Below are 24,940 nucleotides of genomic sequence, written 5' to 3' on the forward strand. Positions count from 1 at the left end.
ATCCAAGTGTTTTGTGGTTTCTCTTGCAGGCTGACGGAGCCAGTGCAGCCGGAAGGAAAAGCACGGCGGGCAGGTGAGCTCCCCCTTCCCTACCCCACCCTGTGCCCCGGTTTTTGCCCTAGTCTTCATGTCTCACAGTCACCACTTTCTGATCCCCACCTTCCTCACCACCTGGAAGGATGGAAGGTCCAGGACAGCTCCCTTTGCTGAGAAGTCCCTATATCTCCCCAGACCACCTGAGGTCTTGGGCAGTGTTTTCCAGCTCATCTGGTGCCCTTTGTGGGCACCTGTGACTGGAATCCGTGGATCATTCATTCCTGACCTGGCCATTCATTGGCTGCTCAAGTTGGGGATAATCTAAGGGTGAAGCACAAGACTCTGAGAAAGACCTGAGTTGAATCTGGGCCCTGCTGCTGCATTGTAAACTCCAGGGGCTGCCAGTCCCATCTAATCTGGAATTCAGTGTGAATGGGGCCTCCTGGGGTCATGCAATTAGTGGCCTTACTGGGTAAGTGCAGGCTCTTCAACTGCTCTCTGCCTCAGCTTCCTTTCTCTAAATTTGGGATAACTTTCTTCTTACTTTGAAAGGGGCTGTTGTGAGGATTGAATAAGATGACATGTATAAAACCTTTAGAACAGTGATTTTATATTAGTCAGGGCTGTTCGGAGGGAACATGTTATAAATTTACCCCAAATTAGTTTTGAACAGAAATAAGAGTTTTATATAGCTGCAAAGCCCAGGGTGTGCTGGATTCAGGGCTCAAATACTGACATCGGATATCAAACAGTTTCTCTCTCTCTCCCTCCTTGCTTTTTTCTCCTCCCTCTCTTGTCCCCTTGTCCCTCCCTGCTAGCTCTGCTTTTCTGTGCATTGGCTTCATTTTTAGCAGGCAGAGATGGTCTTCGGCAGTACTGGGCATACCTGGTCCTTGTTAGTAATCTTAGCCAATGAGAAAGCCTCTTCCTGATAGCTCAAGCAAAAGTCTCAGAGATGATTTTCATTGACCCAGCTTGAGCCATGTGCTTCATCCCTTGAACCAATCACTCCTGCCAGGGATATGGCAGGGATATGTGTTTATCCTTGGAATTGTCAGCAGATGGGGGTCGGGTGGTTTCCCAAAGGAAAGCTGGGATGTTGTTAACAAAGAAAGGAGGAAGAGATGGCAGAAAGGACCAAGCAGTGAGTGTCCATAACAAGTGGCACAAGTAGGCACTCAGAAAGGGTTAGCTTGGATGCTGCTGCAGCTGTTCCGTTGGGTAGAGCAGAGCTGGAGCAGCCAAATGACCTTTATTCAGGACGCTGGGGCAAGAAGAAGGCAAGGGACAGACAAAAGAGTTGGCTCCCCAGGGCATGTGCATAAAATCTGGAATAGGCTCTAGGACCATGTACCGGAAGTGAATTATGTATTGAATGTCAAGAGAATGTTAGAATAGGCCTTAGCTGGTGCACTGGTGAATTTGACCCTGGTCGTTGCGTTAGATCAGCCACGTGGGGGTTAGAGTCACAGATGTTTTGTAGAGTGTTAGAGTTCAAGTAGTTCTTTCAGCTGGGGAAACAAAGGTCCTGAGGTCCCTCAAGGTTAGCGTGAGGCTGACTGGCCCTTGTCAGGAATGACCCTGAAGGACCCCTTACCCTCTGAATTGGGGCCTTCCCTCCCAGCTCCCAGCTGTGCCACAATAAGCTGTATTACACCAGGGCCCACTTTCATCTCAGTGCCTTCCTTTTGACCCGGAACATGTAATTTCGTTACTTCTCCGGAGTGCCTCTGGCTACACCCCAAAACCAACAGCATGGGCTGCTAAGGAATTAGTGTTAAATTGAGGGGGACAAGGAGAGGTGGTGTTTCTGATCCTGAGAAACAACCGAACGTGGTTTGGTTTACTTCCCAGTAATCTAACCTGAGTTGATTTTACAAGACTGGTGACCCCCGCGCTTGAGGTTAATGCTGACCTGATGTGCAGGTTGCAAATTGCGTAGCACAACTGTAGCCAGATCTCACTTACTCAGAGAGGAATGGGGGCTGTATGATATCAACTGTAGAAAATTCTGGAGGAAATGCAGCTTTTATAATCAGGCAAATGCAGCAAAGTTCTGCTAAAGTTAAAAAAAATTATGCCTCCTCTTTCTTTCTTTTTTTTTTGTTCAGTTGGAGATTTTCAGGCCTCTGTAGGTAATCTGGAAACCCTGGTGGTGTAATGGTTAAGTGCTATGGCTGCTAACCAAAAGGTCGGCAGTTTCAATCTGCCAGGTGCTCCTTGGAAACTCTATGGGACAATTCTACTAAGTCCTGTAGGGTCACTATGAGTTGGAATTGACTCAATGGCAGTGGGTTTGGTTTGGTTTTTTATAGGTAATCTCCTCCAACCCTCTCATTTTGGAGATAAGGAAACCAAGGATAGGATAGAAGAGGTTAAGGGACTCATTTGTTCACTGTATGTACTAATTTCCTAACAATTATGCAGGATCTTGTAGGGCAAGAGATTGGGGAGGAGAAGATCATAAGACCAAATCTCATTCATTATTTCACGAATATTTTTTGAATGCCTAATATGTGCCAGGAAACCCTGGTGGCGTAGTTGTTAAGTGCTACGGCTGCTAACCAAAGGGTCAGCAGTTCAAATCCGCCAGGCGCTCCTTGGAAACTCTATGAGGCAGTTCTACTCTGTCCTGTAGGGTCGCTGTGAGTCAGAATTGACTCGATGGCACTGGGTTTTTGGTTTTAATATGTGCCAGGCACTGTCCTAGGTACTGGAGATATTTGTTGTGTTGTTGTGGTATGCCATCAAGTCGATTCCTAGTCATAGCAATCCTATATGATGGAGTAGAACTGTCTCATAGGGTTTTCTAGGCTGTAAACTCTATGGGAGCAGATCGCCAGATCTTTTCTCCTGGGGAGTGGCAGGTGGGTTCGAACTGCTGACCTTTCAGTTAGCAGCCGAGTACTTGACCGTTGTACCACCAGGGCTGCTTACTAGAGATACAGCGGTGAGCAAAGCAGACAAATCTCCATCCTTGTGGAGCCGATGTTCTAGTAGGAGTGGAGGAAACCTAGTAAATAAGTAAAATGTATGAGGTGTCAGATGGTAAAGTGTGCTATGGAGAAAAATACCAGGGAAGACTAGCTACTTAACCTCCCTGAGCTTTAGTTTCCTAATCTGTAAAATGGGAATAATATTAGTACCTCCTTCCAAGTGTTGTTCCAAACCAAACCTGTTGCCATTGAGTCAGTTCTGACTCTCAGTGACCTCATAGGACAGAGTAGAACTGCTTCATAGGCTTTCCAAGGCTATAAATCTTTTCGGAAGCAGACTGCTACATCATTCTCCCTTGGAGCCACGGTGGGTTTGAGCCTCTGACCTTTTGGTTAGCAACTGAGCATTTAACCACTGTGCCACCAGGGCTCCGCCAAAGGGTTGTTAAACCAAAAACCCATTGCTGTTGAGTTGATTTTTCCTCATAGTGGCCCTATAAGACAGAGTAGGTCTGCCCCATAGGGCTTCTAAGGCTGTAATCGTCACAGGAATAGATTGCCATATCTTTTTCCCGCAGAATGGCTGGTAGGTTTGAACTGCTAACCTTTTGGTTAGCAGCCAAGCACTTAACCACTGCACCATCAGGGTTCTTCCAAAGTGTTGCTGGTGACGGTTAAATGTAATAATATATGTACACCCTTAGCACAGTGCCTGGCTTATAGTAACCAAAAAACCAAACCCAGTGCCATCGAGTCGATTCTGACTCATAGCGGCCCTATAGGACAGATAGAGTTCCCAAGGAGCGCCTGGCGGATTCAAACTGCCGACCCTTTGGTTAGCAGCCATAGCTCTTAACCACTATGCCACCAGCGTCTCCTGGCTCATTGTAAGTGTTCAATAAATATTTGTTTTTATCACCATTGCAACGGCCCTCTCTAGTGCTGGATTTCTGTTCCTAGGAGGAGGAGACAGTATGGTGGCAATTGATATCTTGTAGAGCCTGGACATTGGAGAGAAAGCTGGAGGTAGGGCAGAGGGTGAGGATGGAGGTAGTATTTGTTGAGGGCTCACCATGATCCAGTTAGTATGTCTTACCATTTACACATACCACATTTGATTCTCCTAGCATCCTTTTGAGGTCATGATTGGTATCCTTCCTTTCAGTCTTATCCAAGGTCACCCACCTAGGAAAATGGCTTTGGACCTGGCTGAGTCTTGTGTCTTTTAAGCCAAAGCCATCCAAGTTTTTCATCAGTGAACCATGTAATCAGATAAGTACATGTGTGCAGCTGTGTAATTATTTCTTAAAATAGTATCTTCTTGCTGTTTAACGTTTTGGTTTTCAGCTGTAAAATAAAAGTAGCCGCAAACAAAACAAATTAATTTCCTTTGCCAAAAAAAAAAAAAAAAAAAAAAATTCAGTAATAAGCTTACATCTAGTCATTGACAAGTATGGTGGTGGTGGTGTTGGGTGCCGTCAAGTCAGTTGCAACTCATATGAGCCACTTCCTGATGAGACAGAGTAGAACTGCCCCATAGGGTTTCCTAGCCTGTAATCCTTATAGGAGCAGATTGCCAGGTCTTTTCTCCCTTGAAGCTTCTGGGTTAGCAGCCGAGTGCTTAAACATTGCACCACCAGGGGTCCTTAGTATGGTACTAGTAGAGTGAATTACTTGAGGACTCTGGGTTCATTTCAGTCAGGATACATCTGCTTCTTGACTCTAGGTTTATGTTCCTATTATGGGAGCTCAGATTTGATTTTCTGAAATGTGTATCTCACCTTGCCAAATTCTGGCCAAAGTTTGGCCACAAAATCATAAATTGCTGGCTGACCCTGGGGGCTCATGTACTCATTCCACAGAGGCCAGTGCTTTTTGGTGGGCAGAGTTCACTCTCAGCTTAGTTACTCTTAAACCTAGACTCTGAAAATAAGGCAGAATCTTGATAATTTGAACACATTCTCAGCTTTGCCCTCTGGAGACATCCACTGAAATACAAGGTACAGTTCACGCATATCAAAGTTCCTGGATCATTTTTGCCAACTGGTGCTGCGGTCTCTCAAGCTTAGGTAGTCCAGCAAAGGCAAGCGGTTCGGGTGTCTGCTCTGTCCACCCAATATGAGTCTTTCACCTGCACTCCTTGTGCAAAGTAACAAAGTTCTTTTGAGCCTATGCTTATCAGTTCAGAGTGTTCAGGAATTATGCCTTATCCTGGAGAAGCACAGTCTTAAAAATGGTAACTGGCATGATCTGAGCTGGTTGCTTCTTGAGGGCTTCAATGACAAAAGCCCTTCAGCTGAGGAAGCAGCTCTGGAAATTTCCACACCCATAACCATCTATCTCGCTCTGTTAACTGAAGAGAATATTCTCTTAAACCCAACTTTCTCATCCTCCAGATTCCATGCAAAGCATGGACTGTTAAAAACATTGGTTACACCCATACCTACCTTCTTGATCACTCCTACCTTCCCATCTGGTAGTGAACTTGGCTTTGGTGTGTGTCCCCAGCTTTCTTCCTTATTGCTGCTGCATGAAGGGTGGCCATGCCCACCATTTTGTTTTCATAGGGGCTAAAAATTCTTCTACTTTCATTTATGGGTACTCTCATCAGTGGCCTAAGAGCTTGTCTTTTTTATAGTTTGACCAAACTTTTCACATTTTAAGCTGGTTAGTGCTTGGTAGGGATGGGAGAAAAGAACTAGCATTTATTGAGTCTCTGCTATGTATGTGCTTCCATGCTGCGTGCCATATATACAGCTGTCTCCTTTAATCTTCTGCATAACCCTTAGTGGTTAGTATTCACATCCTCATTTGAGGAAAGGGAGGGGTAGATGAGTAACTTGACAACAGCCTGTGGATCTAGTTCATCTGCCCCAGATTCCTGGTGGGGACCCTACTGTGTAGTGAGGAGGGTCCCGTTTGTGTGTCCGAGGGTACCCAGGAGTGATGTGGACAGAGCTAGCTATGTGTTACCTAACTCAGTCTGCCATCAACTAGTCTTAAGAGTCGGGCAGAGGTGTGTGGAAAATGGAGGGGAAAAGGCCTGTTGTAATGCCAGGATAGGGGAGCACACTGGAGGGACAGTGAAGCTTTATGAGAAGTTGACCATCAGTTGACAGTGTGGGCAGGAAGTTGCAGAGGGAGTAGTCCTGTTGGGAAGCTCATTTACCCTTTCTACCCAGGAGAAAGTGACCTGAGGAGTGGGGCTGAGGCCTGAGTGTCAGAGAATGACATGAATCACAGCTTTGGTAGGAAATAACGTCGATGGAGAGGAGGAATGTGCTTATCCTCAGCTTCTGTCCAGCATGAGAGCTTAGCGAAGGCCTCACTGTTGACTTCTGTGGTCTGCAGAGGACCCTATGGGTGCCCCAGAGGTTCTCTACAGAGCAGTGGGCATTGGCCTCACTGTGGGCTCCTGTTTCCCACCCTCCCATTGAGGGGATTCTAGTTGGCAGGGGGAGAGTTCCTGGCTCTGCAGTGTCCCCAACAGTCAAGTGAGGGACACTGTGAGAGAGGTGGAGTTTCCAGAGAGCAGTGCCCATTGCTAACAGACCAGAATTGTGTCACTGCCAGCCCCATTGGAAAACGAATGCAGTGTGTCTGGTTACAGTGCTGTTGACAGTGATTTCTTTTTAATGACCTGGACCAGTCTTCCATGTGCCATGACCCCTGCGAAGACATGCCCAACTTTAACTGGAGAACCCCACCCTTCTAATTTTGGAGTTTGTGACTTGACAGGGTTGCCCAAGACTCTTGCTTTTCCCTAGTTTAGGTTTAAATGAATCAGGGAATTAACTCTTAGTATTTAAATCTTAATGCTATCTTTCCAAACTGCAGTATTACCCAGCGTTTTGGCTGACTGACACTGTACATTTAAGAAAATTAAGTGCATGAGAATTACCTCAAACTAATGATATATTTATGCATTGTAGGTTATTTTGAATTTCTAAACTGCTAAGAGTTGTTGAATAGGTTAATAGTTTTAATCTATTAATCTAATCTTTTCTGCTTGACTATTTATTAAAATATATCAGTGATACATGACAGAAATGGAAGTACAGATAATTTTGAAGGTTATTAAGGATTGGATGATGGCATGAGGATTTGAAACATGGGTGGAATAGTAAATGCAGATACAGGCCTTGTTACAGTGTTTGTGGACAGTGCGTTTTCACTGTGGGTTCTCTTTCTTTGCCCTTCCAGGCTGGTGGTGAAGCTGTGACCTGTCTTCCCATTATGATTTCTGTCCTTGCCACTAAAAACCAGAGTCTTTGTACCCAAAGGACATTTCCGAGGACAGTAGCCGTTTTAGAACACACCAAGGAGAGTTAGAGGTCAACAGCTAACACAAAGCCCAAGCACTTTTCTCTGTGGCAGAGATGGAACTCTGATTTCCTTTATTTTATTTTATCTCTTTGTTAATATTTTAAGCATCTAGCTTATGCTAAGCTCTGCTCTAGGCACTAAGGATACTGAGGGAGACAAGGCAATAAATTTTCCATCTCTTGAAGCTTCTCGTCATTTAATCGTTTATTTGTTCATTCATTCAACAAGTGTTTTTATTGTTTTCTTTTGAGAAGAAAAAAACAAAATCATCCAAGTGATAAAAAGCCCAGACTTTGGAATAGGGCAGTTGTTGTTTAGTGCTGTCAAGTTGGTTCCGACTCAGAGCGACCCTATGCATAACAGAAGGAAACACTGCCAGGTCCTAAGCCATTCTCACAATCATTGCTATGTTTGAGGCCATTGTTGCAGCCACTGTGGCAGTCCATCTTGTTGAGGTTCTTCCTCATTTTCACTGACCCACACTTTCCTGAGTATGATATCCTTCTCCAGGGACTGGTCCCTCCTGATAACAAGACCAAAATACGTGAGATGAAGTCTTGATATCCTCGCTTCCAAAGGAAGCTTTTGGCTGTACTTTTCCCAAGACAGACTTGTTCCTTCTTCTGGAAGCCCATGGTATATTCAGGATTCTTTGCCAACACCATAATTCAGAGGTGTCGATTCTTCTTCATTCATCCTTATTCATTGTGCAGCTTTCACATGCATATGAGGTGATTGAAAATACCATGGCCTGGGTCAGGAGCAGCTTAGTCCTCAAAGTGACATCTTTGCTTTTTAGCACTTTAAAGATGGTTAAGAGCTTGGCTGCTAATGAAAATGTTGGCATTTCAAACCCACCAGCTGCTCCTTGGAAACCCTATGGGCAGTTATACTTTGTTCTCTGAGGTTGCTATGAGCCTGAATCAGTTCAATGGCAATGGGTTTTTTTGGTTTGGCTTTGCAGCAGATTTGCCCAATGCAATAAGCTGTTTGATTTCTTGACTGCTGCTTCCATGGGCGTTGATTGTGGATCCAAGTAAAATGAAATCCTTGACAACCTCAGTCTTTTCCCTGTTTATCATGATGTTGCTTATTGGTCCAGTTATGAGGATTTTCGTTTTCTTTATGTTGAAGTGTAATCCATACTTAAGGCTGTAGTCTTTGATCTTTATCAGTAAGTGCTTCAAGTCCTCAAAACTACAGGTGTGAGGCTGCAGGCTTCTGGGCGTCAGACCTCATCTGCCACCCCATGGGGCCCGAGACTGTGCTGATGGATGTTTATCATGGTGACCTGCAACCTCAAGAGGTCAGGGTACTACCATTTCAGAAAATAGGAAGAGAGTGGTACATTTTAGAATTTTTTCACTGGAAAGGGTAAAAGTAAGACTTTGACACTCAACGAATAAGCCTATACTTCTCCAGAAAATTGGCTTCTGTTGGACTTCTCAAACTCATACCGAGGGCCAGATGAATGAGAGGGTGTAATATTGAGCAGTTTAACCACTGACAGCTCTTTGTGGTGATTGCAGCTGTTTCCCGAGGAGTCTGGCATATTGACTTATTGGTCAGAGGCTGTGGATGCCTTGATGGTCGTTCTGGCATTGATCTCTCCAGGGCTCCTTCTTTGGTTCATTCAGTGAACAGGTACTCATTGATCATCTACGATGAACAGATACTCACTGATCATCTACTATGTGCCAAGCACTGCTCTAACCAAAAACCAAACCAAACCTAGTGCCGTCAAGTGGATTCCGACTCATAGTGACCCTATAGGACAGAGTAGAACTGCCCCATAGAGTTTCCAAGGAGCACCTGGTGGATTTGAACTGCTGACCCTTTGGTTAGCAGCCATAGCACTTACTGACTATGCCACCAGGGTTTCCAAGCACTGGTCTAGGTGCTAAGATTCAGTGGTGAACCAATGTGCCAGAAGCCCCCATGCTTTGGTTGCTCACCTTTTGGTTGGGGAGACAGGCAGTGAAGAGGATAAAGATGGGATAATACTAAGGGAGACACCTAAACCAGAGAAGGGGGATATGGGATGGCGGAGGCCTGGGTAGGAGTGAGGTGGGTGAAAGTTCAGATTGAGCAGCCAAGAAGTCTCTACTAGGACTGGGACTTTTTAAGTAAAGACCTGAAGAAGTGAGGAACTAGCCATAGGATGTCTGGGGAGGGGGAGAATATTCCAGACAAAGGGAAGAGCAGATGCAAAGGCCTGAGCGGGATCATGTGTGCGTGTTCAGGGAACAGCAAAGATACTGGTGTAGCTAGACAGGCGAAAATGAGAGGGAATATTAGGAGATAAGGTTAGAGGGCACATGAGACGGGTCATAGAGAGCTGTAAGGGTCCTGGTGAGGACTGGCAGTTACTTTGGGTGAGACACAGAACCATGAATGGATTTTGAAACAGGGAGTGACATGACCTGAGTTATTTTAACAGGATGGCTGTGTCTACTATCTCGAACGTAAACTTTGGGTAAGTAGACGAAGCAGGGAGACTGGCTTTGAGTTTATTATAATAAGGCAAGAGAGAAGAAATATGGCTTGGACCTGAGTGGTGGCCATGGCAGGTTCTGGACATATTTTGAAAGTGGACTTGATGGGATTTGCTGGTAGATTCATTAGTAGAGAGCCAGAGAGAGGAGAAAGTCAAGGATAATTCCAGGATCTGAGCCTAAGGAGCTGGAAGGATGGAATTGCTATTACCCAAGAGGGAGCTGACGGGGGAAAGGGTGCAGCAGCAGCTAGGGTTCAGACCTAGTAAGTTGAGATGTCTGTTGGCAACCAAGTGGAGTTGTCTCATCAGCAGTTGTTATGCAGCTCTGGAGTTCAGGGGGAGGTCCAAGTGGGAGATATAATTTGGGACTCATCATTATATAGTCAATATTTAAAAGCATGAGCCTGGCTGAATCACTCAGGGAGTGTGGATAAAAAAAGGAAGATGCTCTAGAACTGATCCATGGAGAATGGCAGTGTATAAGGGTTGGTGAGATGAAGATGAATTGGCAAAAGAGACAGAGAAGTGGCCAGAAGGTGGGAGGTTCACTGGGCGAATATAGAGCAAAGTGGAAGAAGAGCTGGGAGGAGTAGAGAGGGAACTATGTCAGAGGACGAGTTAGATGAAGTTTGTGTATTGGCCACTGGATTTAAAAACATGGAGGTCATCTGGAGCCTTAGAAAGAGCAGCTCTGGAGGGTGGAGGCAGCAGCCTGAGTAGAGTGGGAGATTTAGGATGTTTTGCCAAGGAGGGGGCCTGCTGGCATCAGTGAATACAGTAAGTCCTCCAGGCTACAGTGGACAACTGGTACTTGCCCTTTCATATTGTGTAAATTTGCCCTCACTTTGAAACAATTGAGCCAACCCCTACTCGCAACAAATTCTTCTTCATCACAATCACCTTCACATGCTGTACCTGCAGTTTTTAAATTATTGAAACGGCTTCGAGCCTTTTCTTGCACTAAAGTAAGGCTAAATAACAACTGTGTGGACAAGTTTGATTTAAAGACACAGGAGCGGGTCTTGCACTACTTTGTGGTGCTCATGAAGACATTGCGTGCCTTCAGTGGTTCATCAGCGCGAGGAAGAATGCCATCCACCATTTTAAGTTGGATCACTTCGCTTTTAACACTGTGTTGAGCGTGCAACTTTGTATTTGGCTTAAATTTTCATCTTACTTACCTGTAACCGTGCCTCCTAAGTGTAAATCCCATGCAGGTGCTGGTGATGCATCAAAAAAAGGAAAACAAGCATGGTTGAAAATAAAATGGAAATAATACATTGATCGGGAAGAGGTGAAACACCACCAGTTGTTGAACAAATGTTAGGCTACAGTCGGTCAATGATTGGAACAGTTTTAAAGGATAAAGTGGGAATAATGGAGCATGTGAAAGGCTCTGCCCTGATGAAAGCTACAGTTATTACTAAGCCAGGCAGTGCTTTAATTATTGAAATGGAAAGGCTATTGATAATTTGGTTAGACGATCAAAATAGACATAATATGCCTATTAGCCTTACTTTAGTGCAAAAAAAGGCTTGAAGACTTTTCAGTGATTTAAAAGCTGCCCGAACAGCAAGTGAAGGCGACTGTGATGAAGAATTTGTTGAGAACTGAGGGCAAATTTACGTAATATTAAAGTGTAAGGTGAAACAGCGATGGAACGAGAGTGTTAACCTTTAATCATGATCTTTTTTCTTTTTCTATCTAAACTGTTTTAAGAACTGTTTCTTTAATTTTTTTACAGTACTGTATACCTGCACACACACAGATTCTCTCTTCAGTTCGGTACCACATGTAGTTACTTTTGTTACTGTATTATCATGTTGAAGATATTTTAGTGTATTTGGAAGTTTTTCTTAGAAAGGTTAAATATCTACTATATACCAAGACAAACATTTGACTAACGGACGAGAAATAAGAACCATAGATACCTGTTCCAACTTACCTACAAATCCCACTTAAAGGCAGACTTAGGAATGGGTCTTGTTCATAACCTGGGGACTGCCTGTACATCAGAATCATCTGCACTCGGATAATGGGTTGGTGGGCAAATGGGTTGAGTTGGAGAACCTGATCAGTGGTCAGGCTCTGGAGCAGACCAAGCGCAGCTCCTAAAGTCATGCTTACATAGGCGTTAATTCACTTAATATCCCTTGCGTTCAGGGAGCATGCATTTAAGCCCAACTTGAGACCAGTTAACCCTCATTCCTAATGAGTTGAGTCCGTTTTAATGAAGTTTTCTTCCAGAGGGAGTTAAACTAAGTCATTATTTACATTCTGTGGTTGGAAGCTTTCCCCCTCACCATTAACGCTGTTTTTTTTTTCAGGTGGGTAAGGTGCCAGAGTAAACAGTACTTTTGGAGGAGGTTGAGTAGTTCTCAGGATGTCTCGAGGTATAGATGGATGCACTCCTCCCCATCCTGTGCAAGGTGGTCCACACCCCTGACAGGTAAAGGCCTTTATAAGGGCCTTACCAGTTGCCATCTAGTCAGTTTCAACTCGTGGCAACCCTGTGTGTCAGAGTGGAACTGTGCTCCATAGGGTTTCAATGGCTTTTTTTTTTTCCTATTGGGGGGGGAGTAAATTGCCAGGCCTTTTTCAGGGTGCCTCTGGGTGGACTCAAACCTCTAACTTTTCAGTTAACAGTGAGTGTGTTAACCGTTTGTACCACCCAGGGACCTCAAAAGAGGGCTTAGATCCCAGCTCACTCGTTGTGCAGATAGAAAGACACAGGGCAGCCCAGAGAATCAGTGGTGGAGATAGGATTGAAGTCCAGAGGCTGAGGACTTTTCATAAATACTGTGACTTGGTAGATCTTCAAGTATCAGCATTTTTGATGGAATGATGTAAAAATTGTGCCCAGAAACAAAGTTGTTTGACTCCTGGGTACTGGCATGACCTGAAACTCTACCTCCAACATACCCAGAAATGGCACTTGACTTTGGGCCTGAAACCCCCTTGTAAATTATTCGATTGCAGTCTTAGGCTGCAGGGTTTAGCAGCAAGAGCACCAGGATAGGAGTCAGAATTATTTTCAGATCAAGTTCAACACTGAAAGTTGTGTAGCCTTGAACATGCCATTCATTCACCCGTTTTTATTGAGTTTCTTCTGTGTGCTGGGCATTGCATAGGGACTAGGGATATGAAAGTGAACAAAACAGACATGGGCCCTGTTTTGTGCTTTAGTTTCCCCATCTGTCCACAGGCCTCTTGTGAAAACCAGATGTGATGGGGTGGGTATATAAGCACTTAAAGAATTGTCAGATAAGACCTTGAGGGAGATACTTCTTTCTGAAATCTCTGCGGGCACATTGGCCTAGTCTGGCACAGTAATGGGGATGAGTAAGAGCAAAGTGAGAGTAGTGTATGGCAGTGGTTCACAAATTTATCAGCTTTGGAGCCATTTCTTCAAGTTTAGACTTAAGTAGAAAGAACCCATTGTCGTCAAGTTGACTCTGACCCATGGGTGGTGACCCCATGTGCTTCAGAGTAGAACTGCACTCCATAGGGTTTTCAATGGCTATAATCTTGTGGAAGTAGATTGCCAGGCCTTTCTTCTAAGGCACATCTGGGTGGACTCAGACTGACAACCTTTTCGTTAGTAGCTGAGTGCAAACTGTTAAGTATCACCCAGGGACTTTGTAGAAAGAGGCCCAAATATATATACCAGGGAAAAGGCAGAATTGTGCTTATTGAAGACAGAGGGAGGAGGGACTTGGACCTCTACTCAGCACCACCTTCCTCATTCAGGCCTCACTGGTGTTCCCGGGCCATTGCTGTGGGACCCCTAGGCCTTCAAGGAACTCATTTACTGAAAGGCCAGAGCCCTTATGGAATTCTTTGGGCAGGGACCCACTCTCTCTGGCTTCTGTCATGGCAGGGTAGTGCAGGCAGTAACCTGTGACCACAGATAGCGTGTACTTAACTGAAAAATACCCCTGTGGTGCCTGACTTTGGATTTTATGTTGAAGTGTGACTCGGGTTAAATATAAAATTCATAGCATATCTTGAGCAACTATTTTGTAGTTATCTATATATAAATCTATTTTACAGCGACACAAATAGAATAGATTATGGAGTGTCAGCATGTAGATAGATTCCGAGTGCTTTTTCACTAATATACCTAATGATTCGTGCTGAGAATATCCAAGGACTCCACTGTACATTTAAATGAATATAATTAAAATAATGAGCTCTATTTTAAAAAATGATATATGAAAAAATTTTTTAAAAGAAGTTAGGAGTAGCTGCACCACTAATTCAAAGTGATATAAGTACTTCTGTAATTCCATTGTTACTAGGGCACCTGACTAAATGCAGAGCTTCTGAGAAAAACAACATTTGGGTTTGTAAATCTAAAGCACGGAAGCGGGGGGAGGGGAGTTGCCCGTGTCCTTGGTGAGCGAGGATTTGGGGCGTCACGTTAAAGGGAGAAGACGGCTCTGTGAGAGAAAGTAGCTTATGTGCCCCATCTTCCATGGGCTAAATCAGGGTCAGGGCTGGTCCCACAACTACAGCTGTATTTGCCAGCACAGCCTCTGTCTTGGCTATAGGTGGGGAACATGGGCAAAAGAACTAAGGGGGGTCTGCCTTCCGGTGGGAGGAAGCCATTCTCCCATGATTTTAAGGGTCGCTTTCAGGTGACCTAAGGCCAGTAGTTCAGTAGAAAGGACAAAAGATGGGGGAGTCAGGAGAGGCAGAGTTGAATCCTGGCTGTGGAGAGGGCCTCCCCGTGATGCATTCATGCCGAGGCTTGTTGCAGATGAATGACCGACCGTGCCCTCAGCAGACCCACCTCGAGGACCCACTCGGCTTCTCAGCAGACCTTGGGGAGTCACAGGAGGCTTAAGTTCCAGTATCTCTTTCCAAGAGGCTTGGTCTGAAGGAGGCAGGTATTCTCTCGGCCATTCAGCAGATACATATGGTATACCTGCTGTGTGCTTACCGGGTGCTGGGCATATAGCAGTGCACAGGACTGGCAAGAGCCCACTTGCTCTTAGGGCAGGTATGGCCTAGAGGCATCGATAGTAGTCAGGGCTGCAAAGGAAATAAAACAGGGTGCTGTGCTAGAAGCTAGAGTGGGAGGTCAGAAAGGTGACATGTGAGCTGAGATCAGTTCATTAGACTGCAAAGAAGAGCCGCTGTAAGAGTCACCTGTGCCAGGTAGACATGGCACTCAGGTTACCCTTATTGAGAGTAGTCAGGGAAGGCTTCCCAGAGGCGAGAGGCTCGAACCTTCGTGGAGGATGAACCAATACCGTCTTCATAATGGCAGCTGCTGCCTATACGCATTTACTCTGTGCCAGCTCTCTGGCTGGGCTCCTTATGGGCAGCATCTCCCACTCCCACAGTGGGCAAGGATCCTGTTCCCCCTTGAACAGAGAAGGAAACTGAGACTCAAGGAAAGGAGTCTTGCCAAAGGTTGCAGAGTGAGTGGGTGTCGTCGAGGGTTACACCCAGCCTGTCTGACTCCAGCAGCTCCTTCTCCCACCAGGATAACATGATGTTAGTGAGAACCTTGAGAGCAGGAAGGGATGCTAAGTCCACTCAGATGGGATGGTCAAGTGCTCACGAGGCCTTAGGACGGGCTTTGGAGCATCGGCAGTGAAGAAAGCTGGGGTGAAGGTATTCTGGGCCGGGAGGCCGTTTCCTTCCCTTATTTTCCTGCAACCTCAGGGTGTGGGGAACCCTGGCAGAGGCGGGCACCTCTACTCTAGTGGGAACTCCACTGTTACTTAGAAGCAGATCTGCGGTGTCTTGGGGGGTTAATCCTTTGAGCAACCAGGGTCAGGACTAGCCAGGCCAAACCAAGGAGAGCCTTCAGCCTACCCGCCTGCCTAGAAAACCCTACCTGGATCCATGGGCTGTCATTGATGGTTGGACAGGGGCCTTGGCTTCCAGCCCTGTGCCCAGAGAGCCTCAGGGTGGGCAGGACTGGCTGACCCTTAGCACCCGCATTGTCTTGTTAGAATAGGAATTTCAGTGGTTTCTTTTACTGTCTAACTGGAGTATCAATAAAAAGGGTTCTTTACCAGTTTCCATCATGACGATCATCTTTGCTATACGAGAAACTCTAGACAGGATCCTGGGATTACCTTTTTTCGGTTGATCCTCACAGAGGCTTTGAGAGTAGGTGTGGGTGTCTGTCCCCATCACAGATGATGAAACAGCCTCAGGGGAGCTTAGTGGTTTGCTCAGGGTCACACAGCTGGGAAGTTATAGAGCTGGGATTTGAAACCCCATCTGTCTGACTCCATAGCCCATGTGCTAAAGTCTGTTATGCCATGCGAGACTTTCCCCTGTAATCAACTCCTGCACACTCCCCTGCCCCCCAAAAAAGATATATTCTAGTAAAACATCTCCACTGATAGCCACTGTTCTAGGTCTTTGTATGTGTTACTTCATTGTCTCCGCACCAGAGTGCATAGTCTCTGTTATCCCCATTGTATGGGTGTGAAGACTGAGGCTCAGAGGAATGATGTCACTTATGTAGGAATTCACAGCTTGAGAGTGGCAGATCTAGGAGTTGACCCTGGGACAGTCTAAATTCAAAACCTAGTACTCTTTCCACCTCACTATATCACATCTTATTCCCACCAGGCTGTCACTCAGCCTCTGCTCAAATGCCTACAGTGACAGGGAGCTCTCCACCCCCAAGTCATCCCCTTCTGTTGCTGTCTGCTGGGGAGGAATATCGTCCCTCTCTAAAGCCATAGCCATCCCCTTGTAACTTCTCAGACCTGGCTGTCCTGGATGTATTCTTGGGCCTTGTAAAGCTTGCCGTTTCTTCTGCCCTGTGATGACTCTTTAGTCAAGGTGCAGGTCTCTAGCTCAAGATAGCCCCCGTGGAGACTGCACCCACTAGACTGAGGCCTGGAACAATACTCGATTTCTCAGTTTGCACCAGGGCTTTGAACCGGTTCTTCCCAGTTCAGTCATGACTGAGGAAGCAAAACTGGAACAGACCGAAATTTTTAAAATTTGGGTGAACTGGAACGATAACTGGAATGGGAAAAATAACAGGTCAGAGCCCTTTCAGAAACCTAATTTCCCTTTTAGAAAACAAGGGCAGTGTATGTGTTGCGTAGAACCAAATCTCTTGCCCGTAGGATTTTGAACAGAGTTGGAAGCAGTGGTGCCCTACTCAAAGATGGCGGCTGACCCCACCGCTTTGAACATGTGTCGCTCTCCACAGTCCTGCCAGTAATCCAGTCTCATGTATCAGGCACCTGAAAGGGCTCACTATGTCTCTTCCAAGTCTCCTGTTCCAGAGCTTTGACCCATAATTTTTCCCGTTCCAGTTATCATTCCACATCATGCAAATTGTAAAACTTCAGGTCTGTTCCAGTTTCCCTTTGTTGGCTGTGGCTGAACCGGTTCAAAGCCCTAGTTGGCACAGTTCGGCTTCCCCACCAGAGTTATGATGGGGATCCCCTCTGCCAGAAGGACAAGGGGGCCCTACGAGAACACAGAGGAGAATGGTTCAGGAGTGGGTGGCAGGAGACCTGGCTTCATGCCTTGTCCCTGCTACTGATGTATGTGGCCCTTGACAAGTCACAGTTCTCTAGGCCCCAGTCTCCCCATTTATACAGGAGGTTCAGGGATAGATGTCCTGCCCACCTTAATATTGAGCTCGCTCTTTTGTGGATGTTTCCTGACGTTTAAAGAGCTCTTAGTCCAAAGTACTGGGGGCAGAGATGTTGGCTCCGTTACATCTCAAGTGAGCCTTTTTGGATTGTAGCTTCTCCATCTGTGAAACAGGAGCAGGCGAGGGCTTGGATGAGATCTCTAGCCCTTCTGCCAAGGAGTAAAGGAAAGAAGACAAGCACCAGCTGCTTTGCATTCATCAAGTCATTTAAACCCTTGCCGCGCAAAGTGTGGTTTTAGGACAGCAGCATAAGCCTCACCTGGGAGCTTATTAGAAATACAGAATATAGCGCCCCCCGCCCCAGACCTACAGAATCTACATTTTATCAAGATTCTCAGCTAATGGGTGTGCACGTCCAAGTTTGGGAAGAACTGATTTAAACCATCCAGAGCTGCCTTTTTAGGTCTCTTGTAACTCTAGTTGAGATAAACCCTTTGCCTTGGAGCTGGGTCCGACTCATAGTGACCCTATAGGACAAAGTAGAACTGCCCCATAGAGTTTCCAAGGAGCGCCTGGTGGATTCAAACTACTGACCTTTTGGTTAGTAGCCGTAGCACTTAACTACTACGCCACTACACATAAATAAGTGGTAGGTGAGGCAAGCGGGCACATCTGGGCCTCTTTAGGCGTCAGCTTTCCTATTGGTAAAATGGGGGGAGTTAGAGGCATGCTAGCCCCGTGGTTTTTCAGCTGTTTCCATTAGAGCCAGGGTTTCATAGAGGAGCCTCAGAGGCAACCATGGGGGCCTATGTGGGAGGGTGAGTGTGCTGGGGGGTCTACCCTTCTCTATGCACACAGCCTTGCGTATTTCTGTGGTGCCCCGGGCATCAAGGTGAAGTTCATTTGAGTGGTAGGTCTGTGGCTAAATGTTTTGCAACCCCCTGGGCTGGTGGGCCCCCAGGTTAGCCTGGGGGCAGGCATAGGCTCCACACTGAGCAGACCCTCTTCTTTCCCAGGGAGCGCTTGAAGCGTAGCCAGAAGACCACCAAGGTGGAGGGTTCAGAGTCCGTGCCGGCTGAGGCCTCACTGAGTGCCGAACAGGGAACCATGACGGAGGTGAAAGTGAAGACGGAGCTTCCTGACGACTACATCCAGGAGGTGATCTGGCAGGGTGAGGCCAAGGAGGACAAGAAGGCAGTCAGCAAGGATGGGACTGGGGACGTGCCCGCTGAGATCTGCGTGGTGATTGGTGGCGTCCGCAACCAGCAGACCCTTGGTGAGTGCCCACCACGGGGCCAGGGCCAGGACCAGGACCAGGCCGGCAATGTGGGACCAGAGGCCTGGGGGAGAAAGGGGACCTGTGACCTCTGCCCCCTTCAGTGGCTCACCTCTGCCCTTGGGTAAGGTCTGAGCTCCTCAGATTTCCTTTGCCTGCACAGTTCTAGTCTAGAGAGCACTTCCTTTTTCTGCCTGATGTAGCAAAGCCCTACTCATTCATCGAGACCTTGTTCAAGCCAAATCCCTCGAACTTTCTGCAGGCCCAGTGAATCCCTCATGCCCTGGGGCTCCCCTGCCACAGGTGGGTCTAGCACAGCCCTTATCACTTAGCATAGGCATTCTGCTTGAATGTCTCCAGTGACAGGGAGTTCTCCACCCCCAAACCATTCCCCCTCTGTTGTGGCTGGTAGGGAGGAATATCTTCCCTCTCTAAAGCCATAGCTGTCCCCTTGTGTCCTGAATGCTTTTCTCCCTCCTCAGCTTGATTGTGGGCTCTGGGAGCACTTCTCGGCACAGGTCCTGCACGGAGCAGATACCCAGGTAGGATTGGACCAGAACCGACTGGTGCCTTCCCCCTGCCTCTTCTGGTTTGGGCCAGGTTCTGGAGATCTCTGTGGAAACTAGATTTTTAGGAATTATTCCCCCACCCCCACCCCAGCTTTCTTCACCTGTAAGCCTGGGGATACCCCTCAGAATCCCTACGCTGCTGTCATGTTCACAATTGCAAATGCCCACAGGGACCTAACAAATCCAGTCGATTCTTGTTATTTGATAGTTATGTTCTATTGAATAGTTACATTCTATGTAAGTAGTTATGTTCTATAAAGTTCCCGCAAATGCTGAATTAGCGAATTCTTGTTCAACCGCAGCTGAGAATTTTTTTTACTGCTCTGCGCATGAACGTATTTGTGAATCACTGTGAAAGCGCCCCGAGTATTTTTAGCAAATAGGTGAATTCACCAATATGGAATCCATGAGTACTGAAGACTGCTATATGCTTATTTAGCATAAATGGAATTGACCGAAACTGAAGAACCCACTCCCCGTGTGCAGAGGGCAGCTGCTGAGATGGTTGCCATCAGGTGGGAATGTGGGCTCGGTGATGCCAGACCTCTAGAAAAATCAGAGGCCTGAAGTGAAAAACTTGATGTGAATTCCCTTGCCTTTAAATGCTGGTAAGTAATGCAGATTTTTAAGTCTGCCAAGTAAAGGATGTCTGTGGGTCAGATTCATTCCATGGGCCCCAAGTTTGCAGACTCTGGCCTGTGAGATAAAGTCCACATTCCTCAGCCTGGCATTGAGATCTTGCCTACTGTGGCCCAGATTTCCCTGGCCATTGACCCTCCTCCACATACCCTGTGTTCATTCTGTTCTTAGACCCTTCTGTGCCCTGAAGTGCCTCTGCGTGCCTCCTCCTGCCCTCCTTGCCTAGCTCTGGCTCACCTCCTTCTGACTTCTAAATGCCCCCATCTTCCTGGCCCCCATCCTGTGTGTGCTACATGGGACCTCGTGGGGAGAGTCCGTGTGTGTGTGTGTGTGTGTATTTGCCCACTTTTGGACCCAAGTCCTGTTGCATTTTCTTCCCAACCACTGGGAATCAGCCTTGTGCACCCCTTTCCCAGCAGTTCCTCCACTCGGTGTGGCCACTGTGACCCCCAAGATCATTGCAGTATCTCGCTAACAGCCAGGTCGCCTTGTCTGTGTCTCCCTGCTCTCAACCACCCTCCATGGTGGCTGCCAGGGGGCCTTGGCAAAAATGAAACACTGACCATGTATGTCCCTGCCGATAAGCCTTGGGGTACCCCAGTGTCTCTAGGGTCAAAGCCAGACTGCTTCCCACGGCATCAAGGTCCTCTACAACCTGGACCCAGCCTAGCTTTCCAGCCCCATTTCTTGCTTCTGATCTTCTCAGTCTCTTCATTCCAATGCAGTTTGCTCTTCTGCAACACACCCTGTATTTCCTGCCCTCTGCTCATGCCATTCCCTCTCCTTGGAATGCTTTTCACCATCTCTAACCCACCCTTCAAGGCCAACTCCAGTGCTACCTCTTCCCAGAAGTCTTCCTTGATTTCTTCTGGTCAGAAGTGGTCTGTTTCTAACCTGCCCATCACATGGGACACTGCCCACTGTCTGCTTTAGATTAGAGGGGCCTGTCCACACCTGTCCCTGCCATGAGATTGTGAGCTCTTGGAGGCCCAGAACCTGTCTGATACGTTTTTCTCTGCTTGATACTCCACAATACCTAGTAAGGTACTGACTGCTAGGAAACAGGGTAGGTATTAGTGTTATTATTGTCAGGATGGGGCTAGGTTATGCTGCAGTAACCAAAGATCCTAAAATCTTCATAGAGCTCAAAAGCACAAAGATTTTTTATTTGTTCAGACTGCATGTCTTTTGTGGGTCAGCTGGGGGCTCTGCTTTGCTCTGGACCCAGGCTAAATGCAACTATTACATAGAATGTTGTCAGCCAAGTGACAGAGGGAAAGAAAGCCACAGCGCACTCACACTGACCATTAACTGCTGCAGCCCAAAGTGAGAGGTGTTAATCTACTCACAGTCACTGCCATAACTAGTCCCTTGTCCCCACCCAACCTCACAGAGGCCAGGAAATGCCATCCCCCCATGTGACAGAAAGGGCGAGCCAGAAGCATTTAAAAAATAAAACTAATGACCACTCCAGTGATGAATGAGAGAATGATTCTTCAGGGGCCCATGCTTGACCTACCTCCGTCAGTATCTGCTCGCAAGGTTTCAGACTGTGTTAAACGCTAGTGGGTTTCTTAGTTTATGGAGAGAAGACATGCCCTGCTCTCTTTGGTGTATGTGTGTGTTTTAAGGCTCATTGGACCCAGGAGCTCTTTATGCCCTTCACCAGATATAGATGCCAGTGAATGGGAGTTGAATCTGAAACCTGGGACAGAGCCAGCTGTCAAGATTAGACGGGGAAAGCCTTGAGCAGCCAGGCCAGGGAAATGTTGGGAGTCCTCACTGGGCTAGCTGCCTGCACAGTGAGAGCCTCCAGGGCCCTCGAGCCTCATGCCAGCCACTGATGCTGGTTTCCAGCTCAGCTACTGCTTAGCAGCAGGGTCCTTGGCCTCTCTGTGCCTTAGTGTCTTCTTCAGTGAGATGAGTCCTGGTCACCTCTTGAGGTCAGGAACTGAAACGTGCGGTGGAAGGGAGCAGTGTTGTGTGGGGTACATGGCTCTGAATCCTTGGGCTAGGAGTGAATCCAGGCTCTACAACTTTATAGCTGTGGTACCTTGAGCAAGTTACTTGACCTCTTTATGCCTCTGTTCCCATAATTGCAAGTTCATGGGGTTATGTGAGGATTTGGTAAAATGCTGTATGTAAAATGTTCAACATTGTGCTTAATGAATGATTAGCTATTATTGGCAGTAGTAATAGTAGAAAAGTACTGCTCCAAGGGGAAGGACCAGAATAATTTCTGCTTTATTCCTAAATCTAGGAAATAAGCCAGTGTAATCTAGGGAAGAAAGTTGGCACTGGAAGAGGTGTCAGAAGGCTTGAGTTCTTATTGGGCCTCAGTTTTGCAGCCCTGGTGGTGTAGTGCTTAAGAGCTATGGCTGCTAACCAAAAGGTCAGCGCTTTGAATCCACCAGCCACTCCTTGGAAACCCTATGGGGCAGTTCTGTTCTGTCCCATGGGGTTGCTATGGGTTGGAGTTGATTCGATGGCACCAGTTTGGTTTTAGTTTTTTTTTTTTTTTTTCACATCTGAGAACTGGACAGGGAAACCTGTCCAGTCCCTGGAGTTCCTTCTAGTGCAGCCTCCCTAGGATTCAGGGGCTTTGAGTATCCTGTGAAACATCTGAGTGGCCTGTCTTAGAAGACCCTTGCTAAAAAGACGTCAAAGTCATAGTGACACAGTGGAGCTGCGGTTTTGGAGCCCATCCAAAGCAGGGCCAGAGCGCTCCCTGCTGGTCATGGCTGCTCATCTCACATCCTTAGAGGCAGGCTCCTCTTGGGGACATAGCTTCTGCCAGGGGTCAGACTCAGAGGGAACTGGCTTCCGCTCCAGGAAGGAAAGGCATTAAAAAAAAAAGAAGAAGAAAAGAAAAGAAAAAAAAAAATCAGTGTTAGAATTGAACATCTTATCTCAAAATGGGAGCCCTGGTGGCGCAGTGGTTATGCACTCAGTTGCTAACTGAAAGGTTGGCAGTTTGATCCCACCAGCTACTCTGTGGGAGAAAGATGTGGTAATCTGCTTTCGTGAAGGATTTACAGCTTTGGAAACTCTGGGGGCAGTTCTATTCTACCTTATAGGGTCTCTATAAGTCAGAATTGACTTGATAGCAGTGGATTTGGTTTTGGTTTTAATTTCAGGAAGGGAAGTAAAATTCATCTTGTGGGTCAAGTCTAAGCAGTTGCTACTGGCTGTTAGGATAGCTTGAGGATTTCAAAGGGTGATGCAATCGATTGTTGATATCTGCCGTGGGGAAAACAGAGGTCTATAGAAAGGAAAAATTGTCCAGAATCACAGGGCAAGTTGGTGACTTTTCTTTCCACTGTGTGGAGGACCTGCTCCACTTCACAGACCTCCCTCTCACCTGCTTCCAGAAGTAGAACAAGGAGGGAAGGCACTGGCCATCTCTTTGAATGAGCTCATGCCAATGCCCATCCTGTGTCCTGGTGACTGGTATTGGGGAGTTAACATGATCCCGAGGCACTTGGCAGGGGAGCGAGGGGTTCATGCCGAGCCAAAGACTCTCCTCAATGCGTTGCTCACCCAGCATGCTTGGGGCTGTTACTGAATAGAATAGCATTCCTCTTCAGTCACCAGTGCTGCGCCATGACTGAGCCTCCTGTTGGCCTTCTCTCTGAGCTCCCTCCCCCTTTACCCCCTTCTCCAGTTCTCCCTGGCCCTTTAACAGCCATCAGACAAACAGTGTTCCCAATGACACAAACATTATCTGAGCCACTTCCCGTGGAGGAGCCCAGGTCATGGGCACACGATGGCATTTGGCAGCTTCTTGGCTGGCAGAGTTGGGAGGGGCATCAGTGCCCGGGAGGCTGGCTGCCAAGCTTGCAGTGCTTGTTGCTCCTTCCCTGCTGCCCAGAAATTCCTTGTACTGAGACGGGTTAGAAAGAGCTGCACTGCCATTGGAGACCTTGAGTTTCCTTTTTTAGCAATACTGAACTTGATAGCTTTGTTAGGTAAAACTAGCAGTGAAAGGAAGTGAATTAGCAGTTGTGTGTACCCACCTGGCAAGCTGCATGCTGAACCTGCGCCCGTGGCCCCAGGAGGGGTGGCAGAGCCACACTGGAGGTTTCAAGAGCACCTCTATGAGAAATGCTAAACACAGGGCACTAGTGTTGCTGCTCTCCAATTCCATGTTCATTGCTTCTTTTGTCGTTAGTTGCTGTCAAGTTGATTCTGACTCATGGAGGCCCTGTGTGTGCGGAGTAGAACTACTCCATAGGGTTTTCAAGGCTGCGAGCCTTCAGAAGCAGATTGCCAGGTCTGTCTTCCAAGGGTGTGTCTTCTCTGAGTATGTTTGAACTGCTAACCTTTCAGCTAGTAGTCAAATGGCTAACTGATTGGGCCACCCAGCCACCTATATGTTCTTGGCAGGCATCACTAATTGATCATTGCACACTCTCCCAGTGAAGAAGTCACTGCTAATCATTTAGAAATTAGAGAATCTGAAGTAGAAACCTGCTTGCCATCCCCACCCTGGATGCTGAAGACAAGGCAAGCTGAGTTCACAACAGTGAGAACACCCAGAGCACAGAATATTTCCTGGTTCCAAGAGATAAGGCCCCCAATCTGGATCCCATTATGGTGGTCAAAATATAGTAAGTACAAAGCATGGGTGCTCTTCGTGGTGGACCTCTGTGAGGCCATCTTCTGAATCCTAGGGAGGTTACAGATGAGGGAGCCCAAGGAGGTTACAGAGGAGGGAGCCCAAGGAGGTTACAGACGAGGGAACCCAAGGAAAGCCGCAGGTGCATGGAGCCCTGAGTAGTTCCAGGTTTCCTCCTTCATGGTACAGGAGACAGAGGACCCACCCTCAGCTGGGCCCCTCCTCACAAGGGGGATGAGGACCAATCAGGTTATGTCCAGAGAGCTATCTCTCAGTGTGGGGAGGAGCCCTGTGGAAGAGGTAGGGGCTCTTCCTGGAGAAAAGGAGGCTGGGGATGGAGGTGGGGTAGAATCTTAAGTTTTCATAACTTACAGTCTTTTGGGGGAAAAGAGCAGACATATTCCAAGTGGCCCCGACTAATGCAGGGAAGTCACCAGGAGGTAATTTCAGTTCAG

General features: G+C 47.0%; 1 protein-coding gene across 10 annotated transcripts in view; it reads left to right on the top strand.

Annotated features, from left to right (window-relative positions):
• ZNF618 (zinc finger protein 618) overlaps positions 1-24,940 on the top strand; it is a 190,570-nt gene that overhangs the window by 103,622 nt on the left and 62,008 nt on the right. For all 10 annotated transcript variants that reach the window (XM_049895070.1, XM_049895077.1, XM_049895071.1 and 7 more), the window contains 2 exons: positions 30-73; positions 18,400-18,659. In XM_049895070.1, coding sequence (XP_049751027.1) covers positions 30-73; positions 18,400-18,659 — 304 coding nt within the window. The remainder of the gene's footprint in view (positions 1-29; positions 74-18,399; positions 18,660-24,940) is intronic.

The sequence above is a fragment of the Elephas maximus genome, chromosome 9 (genome assembly GCF_024166365.1).
Source record: "Elephas maximus indicus isolate mEleMax1 chromosome 9, mEleMax1 primary haplotype, whole genome shotgun sequence".
In the NCBI taxonomy this organism is placed as follows: Eukaryota; Metazoa; Chordata; class Mammalia; order Proboscidea; family Elephantidae; genus Elephas; species Elephas maximus.